General features: G+C 40.8%; 1 protein-coding gene across 2 annotated transcripts in view; it reads left to right on the forward strand.

Moving 5' to 3' along the window:
* LOC120029513 (ATP-citrate synthase-like) overlaps positions 1-19237 on the forward strand; it is a 111002-nt gene extending 91765 nt beyond the window's left edge. For both annotated transcript variants that reach the window (XM_038974768.1, XM_038974769.1), the window contains exons 26-28: positions 13987-14069; positions 14419-14495; positions 17758-19237. In XM_038974768.1, the coding sequence (XP_038830696.1) occupies positions 13987-14069; positions 14419-14495; positions 17758-17852 (255 nt within the window). In that variant the 3' untranslated portion in view covers positions 17853-19237. The remainder of the gene's footprint in view (positions 1-13986; positions 14070-14418; positions 14496-17757) is intronic.
* The last annotated feature ends 4369 nt before the right edge of the window (positions 19238-23606 follow it).

Consider the following 23606-nt stretch of genomic DNA (forward strand, 5'->3'; position numbering starts at 1 on the left):
ACACTCTTGGCATTCTCTCAAACAGCTTCATGAGGTAGTGTTCAAACCCCTTAACTTTTTCCACATTTTGTTACGTTACAGCCTTATTCTAAAATGTATTAAATATTTTTTCCCCCTCATCAATGACAAAGCAAAAACAGGTTTTTAGAATTATGAATGTGTTAAAAACCTGATCATATTTACATAAGTATTCAGACCCTTTACTCAGTACTTGTTGAAGCAGTGATTACAGCCTCGAGTATTCTTAGGTATTACGCTACAAGCTTGGCACACCTGTATTTGGGGAGTTTCTCTCATTCCTCTCTGTAGATCCTCTCAAGCTCTGTCTGTTTGGATGGGGAGCGTCACTGCACAGCTATTTTCAGGTCTCTCCATAGATGTTTGAACAGGCTTAAGTCCTGGGCTCTGGCTGGGCCACTCAAGGACATTGAGACTCGTCCCGAAGCCATTCCTCCTTTGCCTTGGCTGTGTGCTTAGGGTCGTTGTCCTGTTGGAAGGTGAACCTTTGCCCCAGGTTTTTATCAAGGATCTCTCTGTACTTCGCTCCATTCATCTTTCCCTTGATCCTGACTAGTCTCCCAGTCCCTGCCACTGAAAAACATCCCACAGCATGATGCTGCCACCACCGTGCTTCACTGTAGGGATGGTGCCAGGTTTCCTCCAGATGTGATGCTTCGCATTTGCACCAAAGAGTTCAGTCATGGTTTTATCAAGCAGCGTGTGTTATCTGTCCTGTTGTGTAAGAATCATATTTTGGAGCAGTGAGTGCATTCTAACATCACGTGCATAAAACAACTCATGCCGGCCTCCCACTAGAGATCCTGGTTTGAGTCCAGGCTCTGTCGTAGCGACCGGGAGACCCGTGGGGCGGCGCACAATTGGCCCAGTGTCGTCCTGTTTAGGGTTTAGCCGGACGCGCTTCTTAGCACCCGCCCGCTAAACCCGGAAGCCAGCCACACCAATATGTCAGAGGAAACACTGTTCAACTGACAACCAATGTCAGCCTGCAGGCACCCGGCCCACCACAAGGAGTCGCTAGAGCGCGATGAGCCAAGTAAAGCCCCACCCCGGCCAAACCCTCCCCTAACCCGGACAACGGTAGGCGAATTGAGCACCGCCCTATGGGACTCGCGGTCACAGAAGGTTGTGACACAGCCGGGGATCAAACTCGGGTCTGTAGTAACGCCTTAAGCGCTGCGATGCAGTGCCTTAGACCGCTGCGCCACTCGGGAGGCCTAGTACAATTTTTATTTCATACAGGCATGGTCAAAAAGAAAATAGAGAGCCCCTCTCTCGCTCGCAGAAAATATTCGGAGGACACCTGACCTATTTTGAAACATCTTGCTCATTTTTCAAAATAAAAGCCTGAAACTGTCTAAAGCCTGGTCACAGCCTGAGGAAGCCATTGGAAAAATAATCTGGCTGATACCCCCTTTAAATGGACGTTAGACAGGCCAGGAAACAATATATATATATTTTTTTAAATATCACTTCCGGGTTAATTTTTCTCACGATTTCGCTTGCAGAATAAATATTATTTTTCTCACAGACAACATTTTCACTGTTTTGGAAACTTTGGAGTGTTTTCTATCCTAATCTGTAAATTATATGCATATTCTACGATCTGGACCAGAGAAAATGTCCATTTACCTTGGGAACGTTATTTTAAGAAAAGAAAAAATCTGACCCAATATTTCAGAGCAGGCCCAAAATTCACAGCGCCTTCTGTTTAAACCATAATTAAAAAAATAAAACACGTAGTTACGTTCTAGCTGCGGGTCCAGTTCTGACATTATGTGTAGGCCTAGCTGAGGCGACCCCGAATCCCAAGTTTTGGCTTGATAGGTCATTCAATGCACCTAGCCTTGTGACTCTGGGACTTCTCTAAATGTCGGCATTTTCACGATAGTCAGAATTAATTGAAGTTATTGCAAATGTACAAGGCTGTTTCTCGGTCTGAGAACCTTCTAGAGCCACATAACTCACTGTGCACTATCATCTTGAGCTCTAGAACAGGTTTCTAAAGTTTCAGAGCTCTAGGTCTGACGGTTCTTTGATAGTTTGAACAAAGGTAACTTGCATTCTCTGTGTCTGTAAGCCTCACACTGTCACTCCGTCCTTGCTGTGTTTGTGGAAATCTGATGGGAGAAAGGACTGATTAAACTTTCAGTGATACCCATCCCGGATCCGGGAGCATCCTCATCAAAAAAGCTGACTAGCATAGTCAGCATGACAGTCTTATAACATCATGTTATACAATACATTTATGTTTTGTCCGAAAATGTGCATATTTGAGGTATAAATCATAGTTTTACATTGCAGCCACCATCACAAATAGCACCAAAGCAGCCAGAATAATTACAGAGAGCAACGTGAAATACATAAATACTCATCATAAAACATTTATGAAAAATACATGGTGTACAGCAAATGAAAGATAAACATCTTGTGAATCCAGCCAATATTTCCGATTTTAAGTGTTTCACAGCGAAAACACAATATATATTTCTATTAGCTCACTACAATAGCCAAACACACAACGCCATTTACTCCCCGCCAAAATAGCTTTCACAAAACCGACAAAATAGAGATAAAATTAATCACTAACCTTGAACAACTTCATCAGATGACAGTCTTATAACATCATGTTATATAATACATTTATGTTTTGTTCGAAAATGTGCATATTTAGAGCTGCAAATCGTGGTTATACATTGTGAATACGTAGCAACAATTCACCAGAATGTCCGGAGATATTTTGGACACTCACCTAATCTGACCAAAGAACTCATCATAAACTTTACATAAAAATACTTGTTGTATGGCAAATGAAAGATACACTGGTTCTTAATGCAACCGCTGTGTTAGATTTTTAAAAAAAACAACTTTACCACAACATACAGCATGCGTTATTGTGAGACAGCGCTCACCTATTCTCCGCCGTGTTGGAGTCAACACATTACACAGAAATACGAAATAACATCATAAATGTTGTCTTACTTTTGCTGTTCTTCCATCAGAATGTTGTGCAAGGAGTCCTAGGTCCAGAATAAATCGTTGTTTGGGTTTAGAATGTCCATTTCTTCTGTCGAATTAGCAACTTTGGCTAGCCATGTGGCGCGAACATGCCCATCAACTCTTGGCGCTTGGAACGAAAAATTCCAAAATTCCCAATAAACTTCGAATAAACTGGTCAAACTCGGTTGAAAATCCTACTTTATGATGTTCTTCTCATATGTATCCAATAAAATGAGAGCTGGAGCAATTCTTGGTGTATACCGAACGCTTTTCAGAAGACAATGTGGAGCTCCCTCGCGCGCCGTCAAACTGACAAAAGGGCAGACCTGTCACTCCAAAAGCTCTTATTCGGCCTCAGATCAAGCTAGACACCCCATTCAACCTTCCACTGCCTGTTGACATCTAGTGGAAGGCGTATGAAGTGCATACAGATCCATAAATAAAAGCCAGTTGAATAGGCAGGCCCTGACACAGAGCCTCGTTTTCAGATTTTTCACTTCCTGTATGGAAGTTTGCTGCCAAATGAGTTCTGTTTTACTCACAGATATAATTCAAATCGTTTTAGAATCTTCAGAGTGTTTTCTATCCGATAGTAATAATAATATGCATATTGTATGATCTAGAACAGAGTACGATGCCGTTTAATTTGGGCACGATTTTTTCCAAAGTGGAAACAGCGCCCCCCTATTCACAAGAAGTTAACAGTTCATGAGGGTTACCTAATCTCACACATGAAGTTTTGGAAAGATGTGACTTTTTTAACCTTTCGAAACGGCCCCTATGCCCCCAATTAAGGCACTTCCGGTTGGCACAGGAAGCTAAAAGTAAACATATATCCTCATTGGGGTAGGCTTTTACAGAATCCTGCGTTTTAAGTCTTTACGTTAAGAACTGACTTATTTACAGAGGGTTGAATGAGTGTGTGTCATTTCAGAAAATCACAGAAATCACGTAGCGCTCCGAAACCCACCTTAACGGATTCGTCTGAACACGCCGCAACTGGATCTAACTTTTTTTTTAAAAACACATTTCTTTCACCATCACCAATTGTACATTGGATGATTTCTCGTAAATTACGATAGATAAATGGCTTTTTCTTTTTTTTCTCACACCGTAGGTTCATGTACTTTGACGTGAAGCTCTATTTTTGTTTTTGACCTTTAATCCCAGAAAAATTGCCTTTGCGTCCCACATATCCTAGAGAAGTTAACGTTCCACTTGGCCAAAAGCCAGTAAAAATGCAGACCGCCAAATTCAAATATATTACTATAAAAATGAAACTTTCTGAAATCACACATGAAAGACACCAAATTAAAGCTACACTTGTTGTGAATCCAGGCAACATGCTATTATCTGAGGATAGCACAATAGTAAACAAAGAGAGAGAAGCATATTTCAACCCTGCAGGCGCGACACAAAACGCAGAAATATAAATATAATTCATGCCTTACCTTTGACGAGCTTCTGGCCCTGGGGCACGGCCCGAGGCCGTCGGCAATGTCCCATAAACATCACAAATGGTCCTTTTGTTCGATTAATTCCGTCGATATATATCCAAAATGTCAATTTATTTGGCGCGTTTGATCCAGAAAAACACAGCTTCCAAATTGCTCAAACGCAACTACAAAATATCTCAAAGGTTACCTGTAAACTTTGCCAAAAAATGTCAAACTACTTTTGTAACACAACTTTAGGTATTTTTTAACATTAATAATCGATAAAATTGAAGACGGGATGATCTGTGTTCAATACAGGATTAAAACCAACTATAGCCAGCTTTCTGCTCACGCGCTTCTATCTAACAGGACACTTAATGTGACTCTCGTTCAAGATGGCCGTACTTCTTCATTACACAAAGGAATAACCTCAACCAATTTCTCAAGACTGTTGACATCCAGTGGAAGCGGTAGGATCTGCAAGCAGGTCAATTAGAAATCTGGTTTCCCAATGAAAAATCATTGAAAAGAGAGTGACCTAAAAAAAAAAAATCTGAATGGTTTGTCCTCGGGGTTTCGCCTGCTAAATATGTTATGTTATACTCACAGACATGATTCAAACAGTTTTAGAAACTTCAGAGTGTTTTCTATCCAAATCTACTAATAATATGCATATCTTATCTTCTGGGGATGAGTAGCTGGCAGTTGAATTTGGGTATGCTTTTCATCCAAATGTGAAAATGCTGCCCCCTATCCTAGAGAATTTAACTCAAAAAGCACTTCGGCCTCGATGCCATCTTGTTTCTGGGTAAACAGCCCATTAGGTCAAACCCGTGCCCACCGAGTTTCGTCTTCGAGGTCTTTTCCGTTTAGGAGAAATGGCCATGTCAAATTGGTGATGTTTTGTACATTTGCAATAAGAAGCTATCTGGTGGAATTCATCAGGACAGCGGGAAAATTACCAAAATTTGCAAATTTTATTAAACGGAAACCAAATGTCCGAGAGACTTTGTTTGATGACTTCCCGGAAGATCTGGCCCTGGGGCACGGCCCGAGGCCGTCGGCAAATTTTAAAAACATTTGCGGACGTCTAGTAAGGGACCGTACATTTGCAATATGGGGTTTCTCATCAATCATACAGCAAATGCCAAATGCATCCCTTATGTATGTAAGCCTACTTTTCAGTTAACTTTTTAGGGATAGGGGGCAGCATTTTCACTTTGGATAAATAGTGTGCCCAGAGTGAACTGCCTCCTACTCTGTCCAAGATGCTAATACATGCATATTATTATTACTATTGGATATAAAACACTCTGAAGTTTCTAAAACTGTTTGATGTCTGTGAGTATAACAGAACTCATATGGCAGGCAAAAACCTGAGAAAAAATCCAAACAGGAAGTGAGAATTCTGAGGCTTGTCGATTTTCAACTCATAGCCTATTGAAATCCCAGTGGGATTTGGATCTGTTTGCACTTCCTACGCCTTCCACTAGATGTCAAGAAGTCTGTAGAACATTGAATGAAGCTTCTACTGTGATGTGGGGCTGGATTGTAGCTGTTTGAGTCAGTGGTCTGGCAGAGTGCCAGGTCCTGGTCACGCGCATTCCAAACGATAACGTCTTGCTTTCCATAACTTCTAGAGACACAAAGAAATTCTCCGGTTAGAACGTTATTGGATAGTTATGATAACAACATCCTGAAGATTGATTCTCTACTTAGTTTGACCAGTTTATTCGACCTGTTATCCTGTTGAGGATAGAGGGCGCTATTTACACTTTGGGGGAAAATCGTGCCCAATTTAAACGGCCTCGTACTCTATTCTTGCTCGTACAATATGCATATTATTATTACTATTGGATAGAAAACACTCTCTAGTTTCTAAAACCGTTTGAATTTTGTCTGTGAGTAAAACAGAACTCATTTGGCAGCACACTTTCTGACCAGGAAGTGGAAAGTCTGAAAATTATGCTCTGTTCAAGGGCCTGCCTATAAATGGGCATGATACGTATGAGTATACATGCACGTCATACACCTTCCCCTAGATGGCAAGAGGAAGTGAGAGAAGAAATGAAGTGTTTATCTTGGTCTGAGGTGGAATATATCCTCTTGGCACGACGAGTCATCCATTTCCTGTTTTCTGGAAAGCGCGAAGATGGACCTGGAATTGCCTTCTGAAAAGCCGTCGTTATAGGCGACTACTATCTCCGGCTTTGATTTTATTTGATACATGTCACAATATCATCGTAAAGTATGTTTTTTCAATATAGTTTTATTAGATTATTGAAATTTTTTCGGGACGTTAGGCGTGTTGCGTTGTCTGTGTTTGTTGACGATGGAGAGCTTCGCGCCACTTGGCCAGTGTGCTTGCTAATTCAAGAGGGAAAAACGATGTTCTAAATCCAAACAACGACTGTTCTGGACAAAGGACCCCATTGTACAACATTCTGATGGAAGATCACCAAAAGTAGGACCCATTTTGTGATGCTATTTCATATATCTGTCGAACTGTGTACTAGTAGTTTTGCGCCCAGGTTTTGGCCACTCTCTCGCTATAACATAAGCCTTATGTCGTAATGAAGATATTTTTAGAATTCTAACACTGCAATTGCATTAAGAACTAGTGTATCTATCATTTCCTATACAACATGTATTTTTTTGTAATGTTTATGAATAGCTATTTGGTCAGAATAGGTGAGAGTCTAATAGAAATATCTGCACATTCTGGGAAAAATAAGCTACGTTAGCATAATGGATAACCACTGATTTCAGCTCTAAATATGCACATTTTCGAACAAAACATAAGTGTATGTATAACCCGATGTTATAGGACTGTCATCTGAGGAAGGTTTATGAAGGTTAGTGAAAATTAATATATTTTGCTGGTTTATTCGCTAACGCTAACGTGCCTATTGCTATCGCTAACGTGCCTTGATGAATGAATGCGGTAGTGTGGTAGGCTATTGTAGTACGCTAATATAATGCTATATTGTGTTTTCGCTGTAAAACACTTAAAAAATCTGAAATATTGGCTGGATTCACAAGATGCTTGTCTTTCATTTGCTGTACACAATGCATTTTTCAGAAATGTTTTATGATGAGTATTTAGGTATTCCACGTTGGTCTCTATAATTACTCTGGCTGCTTCGGTGCTATTTTTGACGGTAGCTGTGATGGTAGCTGCAATGTAAAACTGATTTATACCTCAAATATGCACATTTTTCGAACAAAACATAGATTTATTGTGTAACATGTTATAAGACTGTCATCTGATGAAGTTGTTTCTTGGTTAGTTTGGTTGGTTCTTGGTTAGTTAGGTTGGCTTTGTGCATGCTACCTGTGCTGTGAAAAATGGCTGTCCTTCTTTGTATTTGGTGGTGAGCTAACATAAATATACGTGCTGTTTTCGCTGTAAAACATTTAAAAATCGGACAAGTTGACTGGATTCACAAGATGTGTATCTTTCATTTGCTGTATTGGACTTGTTAATGTGTGAAAGTTAAATATTTCTAAAAAATATTTTTTGAATTTCGCGCTCTGCCTTTTCAGTGGAATGTGGGAGGAGTTCCGCTAGCGGAACGCCTGGGCCAGACAGGTTAAATAACTTTTTGAAGTTTTTGTCCGAGTTCGCCTGCATCTGCACTAAACATTCTAATAAAAGTAGCTACTTAGACATAATCGAACAAAACAACGATTTATTGTGGAACCTGGGAGTGCATTCTGATGAAGATTATCAAAGGTAAGGGAATATTTATGATGTAATTTCGTATTTCTGTTGACTCCAACATGGCGGAGAAATGTTATTTTTGAGCGCCGTCTCAGATTTTTGCATGGTGTGCTTTTTCCGTAAAGTTTTTTTGAAATCTGACACAGCGGTTGCATTAAGAACAAGTGTATCTTTAATTCTATGTAAAACATGTATCTTTCATCAAAGTTTATGATGAGTATTTCTGTTATTTGATGTGGCTCTCTGCAATTTCACCAGATATTTTGGAGGCATTTCTGAACATGGCGCCAATGTAAACTAAGATTTTTTTATATAAATATGCACATTATCGAACAAAACATACATGTATGAGTGTCATCTGATGAAGATCATCAAAGGTTAGGGATTCATTTTATCTCTATTTGCTTTTTGTGACTCCTCTCTTTGGCTGGGAAAATGGCTTTCCATTTTGTGTTTTGTGTTTTTTGGATTTGGCGGTGATCTAACATAACATAATCATATGTTGTGTTTTCGATGTAAAACATTTTTTTAAATCGGACACGATGGGTAGATTAACAATATGGTTATCTTTCAGTTGTTGTATTGGACTTGTTAATGTGTGAAAGTTACATATTTCTAAAAAAGTATTTTTGAATTTCCCGCGCTGCCTTTTCAGCAGAATGTTGTCAGGGGTTCTGCTAGCGGAACGTGTGTCCTAGAAAGGTTAACATCTACTTGAGGAGATTTTGGGGAAAGTATCTCCTGTTAACTAGAGGTCGACCGATTAATCGGGCCGATTTCAAGTTTTCATAACAATCGGAAATCGGTATTTTTGGGCGCCGATTCTTTTTCTTTTTACACCTTTATTTAATCTTTATTTAACTAGGCAAGTCAGTTAAGAACACATTCTTATTTTCAATGACGGCCTAGGAACGTTCTGCCTCGACAGATTTTTAACCTTGTCAGCTCGGGAAATCAAATCTTGCAACCTTACGGTTAACTAGTCCAATGCTCTAACACCTGATTACATTGCACTCCACGAGGAGCCTGCCTGTTAGCGAATGCAGTAAGCTAAGGTAAGTTGCTAGCTAGCATTCATCTTATCTTATAAAAAACAATCAATCAATGACTGTCATTGCTCCAATGTGTACTTAACCATAAACATCAATGCCTTTCTTAAAATCAATACACAAGTATATATTTTTAAACCTGCATATTTAGCTAAAAGAAATCCAGGTTAGCAGGCAATATTAACCAGGTGAAATTGTGTCATTTCTCTTGCGTTCATTACACGCAGTGTCAGGGTATATGCAACAGTTTGGGCCGTCTGGCTCTTTGCGAACTAATTTGCCAGAATTTTATGTAATTATGACATAACATTGAAGGTTGTGCAATGTAACAGGAATATTTCGACTCATGGATGCCACCCGTTAGATAAAATACGGAACGGAATAAACGTTTTGTTTTCGAGGTGATAGTTTCCGGATTAGTCAAAGGTATATGGTTTAGAGCGAAATAGTCGAACTTGAAAGGGGTTCCTTCGTTATTTTACCGTTCATGTCTTCCATAGAGAATGTCTTGATCTACTTCAAATAAGGTCTGTGTTTCGTGCAGACTTAAACCGCCTCGACGTTTTGATACCCGTGTAAATCTCACTAGGATAAGGTAACGTTTGTCAACATATTTTCATAAATCCACTCTACAAAAAAATGTATCTTCGCTTATATTTAGCCAATATTGATCAGAGTTACCTTGTCCTATGGATATCTACACAGTTATAAAATTGGCACAGTGCTGTAAGCCTACACGAAACACAGACCTTATTTTAAGTGAATCTAAAAATATCCTATGGAATAAATGAAGGAACCACTTTTCAGATTTTGCTAGAATGTGTCATGGGAATTATGACTCGCACTTTGGTCGTCAATTCTTATCATGCCCATTATTAAAATAGGATTTCCTGCATATAAAAATGAGTTTTTGTTTTCAACATTCATCACATGTAACTTAAACTCTATTTTTATTCAAACGGTTGAGAGTATTTGTCTCCTAAGCAGACTCTTCAGTATCATTGTCACTTCAGAGCTGTGTGTGTGTGTGTATTTATGTATTATATTAAGTTAAAATAAAAGTGTTCATTCAGTATTGTTGCAATTGTCATTATTACAAAAATGTGTGTGTGTATGATATATATATAAAAACTTTTTTTTTAAATAAATCGCCCGATTAATCGGTATCGGCTTTTTTGTCCTCCAATAATCGGTATCGGCGTTGAAAAATCAGTCGGTCGACCTCTACTGTCAACCCACAAAACGGTTATCACAACAACTGGCTACACACGGAGTGATAGACAGACGGGCAATATTGCTGGAAATGAATTGGTAGATAGCGTTAGGTTTGGCTTTTTAACCAGGGTTGGGAATAATGTAAATGTTGCATTGATAGTAGTTGGGAGCTTGCGGTGTCTGATACTTGTGAGATTTGTTTGACAGTTTTCAGTGGAAAACATGAAACATTTTATTAACTTCAGAATTGTTTGGCGAGTTACTGGTAGCTCACGATTGACCTGTTGGAGACCCCTGCCCTAGGCTACGTGAATAAAAAGAGAATTGAGCCCAAAAAAATAAACCTGCAGGATGAATTAAGTTATAAGGCCTCTGATTTCATTTTGTCAGTTCTACTAGATAATCTGAGAATTTTTTTCATTACATAACATTTGAGGACGTCACTAAAGGGCATATGTATTTTCACAATCTAACCACAAAGTAATTTTTTAGGTCATATACACATGGCGTACACCGTGCAATTAAATGCTTACTTGCATGTTCAACTCTCGACAATGCAGCAACAATACAAAATGTAAGTAGCTAAGTGAATATAAAGAGTAATACAAATAAAAGCTATAAATATTTTAATCAATGTAATAATGGGAAGTTTATTTTTATTTACAAATAACAGACATCAGCCAAGCATGTTTAGTCCCCCCAGACCTCTCTGATTCAGAGGGGTTGGGTTAAATGTGGAATTATTAGGGTTAATATCAAGTTGTAGTAAGGTTTAGCTTCAGTCCACAGGGGGGCACTGTCACTCAGAAGATATGTGCTTCAGTCAGAAACTTCTATCTCTTCGGTCTCAGCTAGCCAGCCAGTAGCTACCGAAGTGGCTAGCCAGCCAAGCTAGCTACAGAAACTAAACACATCAAATACACTCGCTTTAAATAAGCACTTAATCTAATATCATGACCTATATCAACATCCTTAGCTTGCCCGTTCACTAAATGTACTGTTGAATAACTCTGACACCGAATAGCTTAAGGATGCTGAGTGCTAATGCTAGTTTATTAGCATTAGCCGACCCTTATGCTAAGGGAGACTAGCTAGTTTGCTACCACCAACCCTGCACAAACCTGTGGCTAACTCTGCTGCTGCACTTTGAGTTTCTGGCTGTTCTGCCCTCTCCACCTCATTCACTGCTGCCTGCTCGTGCTCAACCTGCTCGCTTCTTTTGCCTCTCCTTCGAAAGATGTTCCAAATATCCATATTTGCTCTGTGATATATTACAGACTCTGAGTGACGAGCGTTTTGCTGAGTGATGACATTTAACCGGTGCTATGAGGGAGGGGTCAAGGGACGTGACTGGTCCACTGCGTTGTGAAATCCTGACCAATCACAGCAGCTACTGAGTCATTCCGGTGGCTTCATGCAGTGCCTACTACTGGGTTTACACTAGTTAAGAGCCACAAAGTCAAACTCGATTTTTGGTCTTAATTCAAGGTCCGGCATAAGGTTAGCGGTGCGATGAGGTTAGGGTTAGGTTTTGTAGATAATTTGTAGAAATTAGTGGGGTTTAGCCATAATACTTTGGCTGTGTGAACTAGTGACTACCCTACTACTGCCTAGCACAGTATTGTATTGTTTATTTTTGTCATAAAAATGTTTAAGTAAACTTTTGTTTTAATACTGCGTAAAATATGTTATATGTTATGAAGATGCCTTATCAGACCATTTAAAAAAAAATAATACATTTGTCCAAAAGGTTCAGGGGTGACGCCAATGGCCCAAAGGTCAAAGTTTACCTTAACATTCCAGAAATGTGTACTCCGGATAGCTGTGAATCTTAACTTTGTAATGATTTTAAAGGGTGTGCTTGAGCAGTAACTTGTTGTATACTGACATTGTTTGTCATAGGGTAAAATGTATGGGATGGAGTGATGAAAGAGTGATAACGCAGAGAAAGCTCACATTGCTATCACACATTTTCCAACTCTTAAGGACACAGACCTTCAAGAAAATCCCTGAGACATCGTCATCCCAAGTGAGCCCGATGGCCCAAATTCGGGGGTCTTACTCATGGACTAATAACCCTGCATATAATAGAGTATCAGTCATTTCAACCTTATGAAGTGTACCCCTTGATTTCTGTGTCCAGATGAAAAAAGATTGGTCATTTCCCTGATTTTTTTCCCTGGCTGTGTTCGATAGTATCAAATCTGGGATTTTGGGTGGGGGGTTGACTGGTGGCCCATTCACAACGTGGCTACGGTTCTGGATTTCCTGGAACCCGATTTGTCATTGCTAAAGATTCCTGCATATGTGCTGGATTTTTTTAACGTAGCTGCCCACTCCACTACCGCTTATTTTATGTCACTGCTTTGCCTCTGCTTTTGTCTGGTGCAGCCTACAAACTTCGACATGCTGTATACAAAAGATATGATCGAGATGTTCGAACAGGCACTATAGTGTAATTTAGATGAAACAGTAGTTGGTGTCTGTCCAGAATGACTGGGTTTATCACCACTTCAGGGCACCGCTACGGCGTGCCGTAGAGGGCGGCTTGAGAACGTTCAAAACAATGGCATGACGTGATGGAGGAGAAACATATGAAAAGCAAACATGTCTGTTGTAACAGTAGGGTATTACAAGCATAAGCTCCATTTTGATTTAATTGTATTTTTTTCAGGAAGTGAGTTAGGCTACATGCCGCACACAAAAGACATGAACGACATGTTCGTACAAAGTTTGTCGTCGTAACAGTTTTGCAAACACAAACCGGCAGTCAAGCAATTTCATGTTCTTCTTAGCTACTGAGTTACAGTACATGGAGACAATTCCATTGCCCCAACGTAAAACTCAAGTGTGGAGTTACATGCAGCTACCTAGGCAGCATATTAAACACAAGCAAGACGCAGACAGGGAATCCAATTAGAGATGTTGTTTTTTCATCATTGCACACATTGGCTAAGCAGGAGGCAGACAGTCGTGGTGTTTTCAGGAACTCTGGGCTAGTGGCCACGATATTGCAGCAACTATAAATATTAGCCAACATCTCAGAAAATATGGATTGATTTTGCTCCAATGCAACGTGTAGGGACGACGTACGTCCTGCTTGTGCAACTGCAATGTCCATTACGACAGGTTTAAAAATAAAAAATAAAACGTTTTTATGTGCGTTCAAATCGCTGCATGGTTTTTATTTCAGCTGTTCAGAAATACCAGGCAGAGACTAGCTACATCATCGTGATTCAGAAGGGGGTCCGTAAAGAGAAACGTGAAGGGATGGGGAGTGTAAGAAGCAACTACTTAAACAATTTTTTGCATAAAATTAACACATGCGCCAAATGTGATCCGGATCCTTAACTTTGAGAAAGAGAGACCCAGAGGGGCGGGTGGAGGCGGAGCGGGGCAGAACTCAGTTTTTGCAGCCACAGCCAAACAATAATGAAAGTTATTTATGATGCAAGGTGATTTGTAGATCAGTCTGCCGCAATGTTGAACAAGCCCATTGATCCATCAACTAAGTATTGTTGTTTCCCTCCTGTCTTGTGTGCAGAAGCCCAACCTGATCCTCAATGTGGACGGCTTCATCGGTGTGGCCTTTGTGGACCTACTTAGGATGTGCGGTGGATTCACACGGTAAGAGGACGTTTCTCTTTTATATCTTGCATGGGGCCAAATCTTTCCTAAAGGAATGTGTGCAAAACGTGAACTTAAGCACAAATCATGCATTCATTGATGTCAATTTGAGATTGCTGTTAAAATTCGAGCTACTCAAAATTGGACTCTTCCCTGAGTGTTAATCACTTGTAGAAAAGCAAACTGTTGTGTGTAGGTCTAATGGAGGTTTGTCATATCATACACATAGAAAGATATTAAGTGGCTGTGTACTAATATGCACATTATATTTTCCCAACACGTTTCAGAGAAGACTGTAATAGTGACTTAGGAGTTGCAGTCTGGTAAGTGTATGTGTTCTGCGTTACAGAGACGAAGCTGACGAGTTTGTGGAGATTGGTGCACTGAACGGGATCTTTGTGCTGGGCAGGAGTATGGGCTTCATCGGTGAGTCCCATTGGCTTATATCGGTGTCTTTCAACATTAAACCCACCTCATATAAAATCTGGTTCGAATACTCACGTTTTTGAAATTCTTGTGGTACGCTTGGTTTAGCTCTCCTGGCAAGCAGCATGTGGGCTTTTTAGTCCATTACATTACAGGCCAAATTCAGCACACCACGTATTTCAAATACTTGGAAAAATGAATTCAACCCAGGTCTGCAGTATATGCTGAATTTCACTCATCAGTTTAACACTAGTTTGAATGTCCAGTTAACTGAAAAACACTGAGGATCACCTACACTGTAACAAATTGGTCTAGATTTAGTTAGCTACTGTAATTTTATTTTCCAGTAAAATACTATATTACCTGTTTGGCTGTATATTTACAAAAGCATACTGTGAATTATGGTGCATTGTGAGAAAATGCTGTGGGCGGGGAAATAATCTCTGGCTCATGAACGTATTTTGAGGCATCCCTTGTAAGAGGATGTATTTGTTGCACATATTAGTGAGAAGGCTGTACCCCACAAAATAAAGTGCCATACAGTGCCATTTTTGCGTTCCAAAAACCTTGTCCTGTAAATCTACAGTAATTTACTGGCTACTGTGCTGACAGTAATGCACTGTAAATTCTAGAAATACAGCATTTTGCTTTAGTCAGGTGTTACAGTAATATGCTGTACATTTGTGTTTTAGTAAAGGTCCTGTAAATCTACAATAAGTTATTGACTTTGCTGCCAGTATTTTACTGTCGAAATTACAGGATACTGGATTGATGAATTAATGGGTCTGTCCAGCATGGCGATGCATAGGGAAAGGTCTACATTTACATTTTGGTCATTTAGCAGACGCTCTTATCCAAAGCGACTTAGAGCCAGTGCATTCAACTTCAGGTACCTAGGTAAGGCAACCAAATCAAATTTTATTGGTCACCAGATGTTAATGCGAGTGTAGCGAAATGCTTGTGCTTCTTATTCCAACAATGCAGTAATATCTAACATTCACAACAACTACCTTGTAAACATTAATAAAGTGGTGTTATTTAAAGTGGCTAGTGATACCTTTATTAAGTCCATATACTAGTGGCCAGAGATTTGAGTCTGTATGTTGGCAGCAGCCTCTATGTTAGTGATGGCTGTTTAACAGTCTGATGGCCTTGAGATAGAAGCTGTTTTTCAGTCTCTCGGTCCCAGCTTTGATGCACCTGTACTGACCTTCTGGATGATAGCGGGGTGAAAAGGCAGTGGCTCGGGTGGTTGTTGACCTTTGATGATCTTTTTGGCCTTCCTGTGACATTGGGTGGTGTAGGTGTCCTGGAGGGAAGTTTGCCCCCGATGATCTGTTGTGCAGACCTAGCCTCTGGAGAGACTTGCGGTTGAGGGCAGTGCAGTTATTATACCTTAATTTCAACAAGGAACACAGACTGAGACCAAGGTCTCTTTTACAGCTGGGCCCTGCGTATAGTTGCCGTACCAGGCAGTGATACAACCCGACAGGATGCTCTCGATTGTGCATCTGTAAAAGTTTGTGTTTTTAGGTGACTAGACAAATTTGTTGCGCCTTCTTCACCACGTTGTCTGTGTGGGTGGACCATTTCAGTTTGTCTGTGACGTGTACGACGAACTTAACTTTCCACATTGTCCACTACTGTCCCGTCGATGTGGATGGGGGGTGCTCCCTCTGCTGTTTCCTGAAGTCCACAATCATCTCCTTTGTTTTGTTGACGTTGAGTGAGGTTATTTTCCTGACACCACACTCGGAGGGCCCTCCCCACCTCCCTGTAGGCTGTCTCATCGTGGTTGGTAATCAAGCCTACCACTGTAGTGTCGTCTGCAAACTTGATGATTTGAGTTGGAAGCGTGCATGGCCACACAGTTATGGGTAAACAGGGAGTACAGGAGAGGGCTGAGAATGTACCCTTGGCCCCCAGTGTTGAGGAGCAGTGGGGTGGAGATGTTGTTTCCTACGTTCACCACATGGGGGCAGCCCGTCAGGAAGTCCAGGACCCAGCTGCACAGGGCGGGGTCGAGACTCAGGGTCTCGAGCTTAATGACAAGTTTGGAAGGTACTATGGCGTTAAATGCTGAGCTGTAGATATGATCCTTGACTAGTCTCTCAAAGCTATTCATGATGGCAGAAGTGAGTGCAACGGGGGTGCCATAGTAATTTAGTTCAGTTACCTTAGCTTTCTTGGGAACAGGAATAATGGTGGCAATCTTTAAGCATGTGGGAACAGCAGACTGGGATAGGGAAAGATTGAATATGTTCGTAAATGATCACCAGCCAGATGGTCTGCGCATGCTCTGAGGACGCGGCTAGGGATGCCGTCTGGGCCGGCAGCCTTGCGAGGGTTAACACGTTTAAATGTTTTACTCACATTGGCCATGGAGAAGGAGAGCCCACAGGCTTTGGTAGTGGGCCGTGTCAGTGGCACTGTATTGTCCTCAAAGCAGCAAAGAAGTTTTTTTATTTGTCTGGGAGCAAGACGTTGGTGTCTGCGACGGGGCTGGTTTTCTTTTTGTAATCTGTGATTGACTGTAGACCCTGCCAAATACGGTCATGTTTCCAGTTGCCTTGCCGTGATTAAAAGCGGTGGTTCGCTCTTTCAGTTTTGCGTGAATGCTGCCATCAATCCACGGTTTCTGAGTCAGCGTATATACATCAATGTTATTGTCTGAGGCTATCCGGAACATTGGTCAGACCAGCATTGGATAGACCTGAGCACGGGCATTTCCTGTTTTAGTTTCTGTCTATAGGCTGGGAATAACAAAATGGAGTCGTGGTCAGATTTGCCAAAGGCAGTGCGGGGGTGGGCTTTGTATGCATCGCGGAAGTTAGTGTAGCAATGATCCAGAATGCTACCAGCTTATGTCACGCATTCGATATGCTGATAGAATTTAAGTAGTCTTGTTCTCACGTTAGCTTTGTTAAAATCCCCAGTTACAATAAATGCCGCCTCGAGATGTATGGTTTCCAGTTTACATAGAGTCCAGTGAAGTTCTTTCAGGGCCGACGGGGTATCTGCTTGGAGGGATATATGCGACTGACTATAATCGAAGAGAATGCGATCGGCATTTGATTGTAAGGAATTCTAGTTCAGGTAAACAAGATTACTTAAGTTTCTGTATGTTGTAGTGATTACACCATGAGTCATTAATCATAAGGCATACACCCCCGCCCTTCACTATATCACAATAATACTAAGTTATAAGGTGTAGTTAAATAAGGTCTAGTTAATCAATCACTTTCTCTACTTCCCATCCTAGGTCATTACCTGGACCAGAAGAGGCTAAAACAGGGCCTGTACCGCCACCCATGGGACGACATCTCCTATGTGCTTCCTGAACACATGTCAATGTAACTGATGACAGCGAGTCGGCACCTCTGGATGTCAACACTCGGATATGACGGGAACCGTTTTCGCCTTTCCATCACTACAACAACCGCTGCCTTTGTGCAGGGTGAATCCAGAGGTGGGGAAAAAGGTGGAGGGACATGGGGGAAGAAGGGAGCGTTAGTTTTATTCATAGGTCACTGAAAAAAAGGGGAATCATTTCATGTTATGAGTTCAAGATATAAGTTATTCAATCGTTAACAAAAAAAGGAGCCGAACCAATGCAAGCTGCAGCTGTGGTCACACTAGGTTGATTAGGATATGAATGACCATATGGTGGTTTTCCCAGTCACCGGTACACAAATGGGATAGTGGCGCACACTTATTTTTGACCATGCCACCTGGTTAGTTGAATGATTTGGTCATCGCCTACTCACTTATAATTTATGTTCATATCTCTTACTAAACTCGCAAACAATTAACATTTGGTTGAGCTGTATAATAGGGCTTTCCCTGCTTTAGGCCTCTAGGGTGTGTAATGTTGAAAGTAAGCATGCTTTCTGGGGGACTTGGTAATTCACATAACATGAACACTAGCTTGCCTATGGAGAAGTAGTCTTAGTCGGTAAACCTGCATCCCTCAATGGAGTGTAAAAGCCTTGAACGATCCACTGTCAAGTACATTACAAAACCAAAGTATTGTTTGAGTAATATTAGATTTTATTTACACATTTAATCTAGTTTCCGACCGTAATCGCCTTCCCAAGTTGTGTAGCCTATTATGGTGTGTACTCTGTGGCTGTTCATGATAAGGGGGCACGGTTTAACGAGCTGAGTGTCTATTTGCCACTGCCTTTTTGGTATTTTTTTTTATATATTTTTTATTAGGATCCCCATTATCTGTTGCAAAAGCAGCAGCTACTCTTCCTGATGTCCTTTCTCATCCCCTCTGTCATTGGACGAAACGATCATGTTAACTTTCATATTTTCATCCCTTTACATTTCAAGAAATTACAAATGATACAAGGGTGGTGTTTGTTAAAAATTAGTTATTTTAAAATGTTTCAAAATAAAGGAAAAGGGAATAAGCCCTGTAAAAGTAGGACTGTTTAATTGCTTTAAAATGTGAGTCTTAAACGCATCTTTTGCGAGGGACCATGAAGGCAGTGTATTTTATCTGGGAAAATAGTGTCTGATTTGCACGTATGACTAGACTACTGCTACCAAGGACCTGACCTGTGTGGCGCCATTTTTCTTTATGACCTCAATGTTCTGTGACAGGCATGTTTGTTCTCTCTTTGTTTTACTTCATTTGATTTAAATGTGAATTAAATATGCTTCTTAGTTTATTAAATATATGCCCAGAATGGTTATATTGTAGTTTAATAAAACAAAGAATGTCTAACTTTTCACTGTGGCTATTTATTATCACTAAGTGATGCATGTAGCAGCTGTCAGTGTTCTCTTATTTTTTCCAAAGGTGGGGGTCGACACAACAAATAGATGTGAAGGATATAGTATCATCCAAATATATTCTCAAATAGCATATAGTTTAACTGAGCATATACAGACAGGGGAGAAATTATTTTGTGTGGGAATATACAGTGGCAAGAAAAAGTATGTGAACCCTTTGGAATTACCTGCAGTTCTGCATAATTTGATCTGATCTTCATCTTCACAACAACAGACAAACAGTCTGCTTAAACTAAAAACACAAACAATTATACGTTTTCATGTCTTTATTGAACAGACCATGTAAACATTCAGTGTTTAATAACTTTGGATTTAATAACTGGTTAACCCTCCCCTCCTTTGGCAGCAATAACCAAATGTTTTCTGTAGTTGCGGATCAGACCTTCACAACGGTCAGGAGGAGTTTTGGACCATTCATCTTTACCAAACTATTTCAGTTCAACAATATTTTTAGGATGTCTGGTGTGAACTGCTCTCGGAGTCATGTCACAGCATTTTATATCGGGTTGAAGTCAGGACTCTCACTGGGCCACTCCAGAAGGTGTATTTTCTTCTGTTGAAGCCATTCTGTTGTTGATTTACTTCTATCTTTTGGGTCATTGTCCTGTTGCATCACCCAACTTCTGTTGCGCTTCAATTGGCAGACGGATAGCTTTACATTCTCCTGCAAAATGTCTTGATAAACTTGAATTCATTTTTCCGTCAATGACAGCAAGCTGTCCGGGCCTTGAGGCAACGAAGCAGCCCCAAACCATGATGCTCCCTCCACCATACTTTACAGTTGGGATGTTTTGATGTTGGTGTCCTGTGCCTCTTTCTCCACACACAGTGTTGTGTGTTCCTTCCAAACAACTGTAGTTTCATTTTGCCAGAAGCGCTGTGGAACATCAAGGGGCTCTTTTGCGAACTTCAGACGTGCAGCAATGTTTTTTTTGGATAGCAGTGGCTTCTTCCATGGTGTCCTCCCATGAACACCATTCTTGTTTAGTGTTTTACGTGTCGTAGACTCGTCAACAGAGATGTTAGCATGTTCCAGAGATTTCTGTATGTCTTTAGCTGACACTAGGATTCTTCTTAACCTCATTGAGTATTCTGCACTGTGCTCTTGCAGTGCTCTTTGCAGGATGCCCACTCTTTGGGAGAGTAACAACAGTGCTGAACTTTCTCCATTTATAGACAATTTGTCTTACTGTGGACTGATGAACATCAAGGCTTTTAGAGATACTTTTTTAAACCTTTCCAGCTTTATGCAAGTCAATAATTATTATCTGAGATCTCTTTTGTTCAAAGCATGGTTCACATAAGGCAATGCTTCTTGTGAATAGCAAACTCAACAAAAAAAATAATAGGGCAAGGCAACTGGAACCAACATCTCCGATCTTGTCTCATTGATTGGACTCCAGGTTAGCCGACCCCTGACTCCAATTAGCTTTTGGAAAAGTCACATACTTTTTCCAACCTTTTCCAAGACATACAGAAATCTCTGGAACATGCTAACATCTCTGTTGACGAGTCTACGACACGTAAAACACTAAACAAGAATGGTGTTCATGTTTAAATGTATTAATATAGACAAGAAAAATAGTTGTGACTTAGATGAAGATCAGATCAAATTGACAAATTTACGTGGAAATCCAGGTAATTCCAAAGGGTTCACATACCTTTTCTTGCAACTGTATATGTTTTTTTTAAGTGGGCCCTGAACAGAAATACAAATTCCCACAGGGGAAAAAGTGCATACTGCGGTGAAAGATTAATTCCGAAAGCCACGATCAGGTGATAGTGGCCACTTGATCTGCACTATCGTCTAGGATTGATCTGCCCAACCAATACACTCGTGTCCCGTGTGGAACAGATCGATAAAGCATCCTCCATTCAGGCATCATTTCCCTCATTAACTAGCCTTAATGGTGGACGGTCGTTGGAAAATTTGACATATACAGTGCATTCGGAAAGTATTCAGACACCTTCACTTTTTCCACATTTAGTTGCGTGACAGCCTTATTCTAAAATTAATTAAATAGTTTTTTCCCTCATCAATCTACCCATAATAACAAAGCAAAAACAGGTTTTTAGAAATGTTTGCAAATGTATAAAATATAGTATTCATACCCTTTACTCGGTGCTTTGTTGATACACCTTTGGAAGCGATTAAAGCCTTGGGTCTTCTTTGGTATGACGCTACAAGCTTGGCACACCTGTATTTGGGGAGTTTTTCCCATTCTTCTCTGCAGAACCTCAAGCTCTGTCAGGTTGGATGGGGATCGTCGCTGCACAGCTATTTTCAGGTCTCTCCAGAGATGTTAGATTGCGTTCAAGTCCGGGCTCTTGCTGAGCCACTCAAGGACATTCAGAGACCTGTCCCGAAGCCACTCCTGTGTTATCTTGGCTGTGTGCTTAGGGTCGTTTTCCTGTTAAAAAGTGAACCTTCACCCCAGTCAGAGAGAATCTTGTTTCTCATGGTCTGAGAGTCCTTTAGGTGCCTTTTGACAAACTTCAAGCGGGCTGTTGTGCCTTTTACTGAGAAGTGGCTTCCGTCTGGCGACTACCATAAAGGCCTGATTTTTGAGTGCTGCTGAGATGGTTGTCCTTCTGGAAGGTTGCCCCATCTCCACAGAGGAACTCTGGAGCTTTGTCAGAGTTACCATCAGGTTCTTGGTCTGACCAAGGCCGTTCTCCCCAGATTGCTCAGTTTGGCTGTGCAGGCAGCTCTAGGAAGAGTCTTGGTGGTTCCAAACTTCTTCCATTTAAGAATGATGGAGACCACTGTGTTTTTCGGGACTTTAAATGCTGCAGAAATGTTTTGGTACCCTTCCCCAGACCTGTGCCTCGACACAATCCTGTCTCGGAGCTCTACGAACAATTCCTTCGACCTCATGGCTGGTTTTTGCTCTGACATGCACTGTCAACTTTAGGACCTTGTATAGACAGGTGTGTGCCTTTCCAAATCATGTCCAATCAATTGAATTGACCACAGGGGGACTCCAAGTTGTATAAACATCTCAAGGATGATCAATGGAAACAGGATGCACCTGAGCTAAATTTCGAGTCTCCTTGCAAATACTTACCTAAATATGGTATTTCTGTTCAATTTTTTTTTCAATTAAACACATGAATTTGCAAAAATTATGGGGCGTTGTGTGTAGATTGATAAGAAAAATAATTTAATACATTTTAGAATAAGCCTGTAATGTAACATGGAAAAACTAAAGGGGTCAGCACTGTATGTCTACTGTTTTATTTTAGGATGTTGCACACCAAAAATACATAAATGGTGGTGGAAAACCGTCCGTGGCCGGGAGTCCCATAGGACAGCGCACAATTGGTGCTGCGTCGTCCGGGTTAGGGGAGGGTTTGGCCGGTGGAGTTTTACTTGGCTCTAGCGACTCCTTGTGGCGGCCCGGGTCGCCAGTTGAGCGGTGTTTCCTGACACATTGGTACGGCTGGCTTCCGGGTTAAGCCCGGCGGGTGTTAAGGATCGCGGTTAGGCGGGTCATGTTTCGGAGGACGCATGACCCCACCTTTGTCTCTCCTGAGCCCGTTGGGGAGTTGCAGCGATGAGACATCCAAAAAGGTGGTAAAATACAACCCCAAAAATTATATGGTTCTACTACCGTAATACAGATAGATAGTTATGTTCATATTTATTTAGACTGAAGAGAACAGACGTCATATCCTAGTTAGTGTCAATGATTAAAACATGGCGTCCAAAGTCACTGTGGTGGGACGTGAACAACATAAGTGATAAGCAATCGGTGGTTCACCTTCAATATAAAAGTCCCCCATTTGAAACTGATGCAAACGGATGAAAATAGTGGAATCCTGACACAATTGTACAAGAATTCTCAACAAATGTGTATATAAAGCCAACAAAAAACAATTGTTGATTTGAAAAACAACAAATCTGAAATCTCACTGGATGTTATTTTTAATTTTTTACTCATATAAAAAGAAATACATTTGAACATAGGTTTACAGTACAGCAATTTATCATAGAGGTAGTGGGAACATCATTATCATCATTGTCCAGCTCGCTTACCCATTCCCCAAACTACCTTGAGTCACTATGAGGGATCTCCATCAGCAGCCGGGTGTGGGTCGCTGCGTGTCCAGCCAGAAAGTGAGTAAGGGGACAGTTAAAATCAGCGAGGGGGATACATGTTTGGGGATTCTTGCATTGGAATTTTACTGAACAAAAAACATGAGCTGAAATAAAAGATCCCTGAAATTATTCATATGCACAAAAGCATATTTCTCAAATGTTGTGCACAAATTTGTTTACATCCCTGTTAGTGAGCGTTTCTCCTT

The sequence above is a fragment of the Salvelinus namaycush genome, chromosome 35, assembly GCF_016432855.1.
Source record: "Salvelinus namaycush isolate Seneca chromosome 35, SaNama_1.0, whole genome shotgun sequence".
Lineage (NCBI taxonomy): Eukaryota > Metazoa > Chordata > Actinopteri > Salmoniformes > Salmonidae > Salvelinus > Salvelinus namaycush.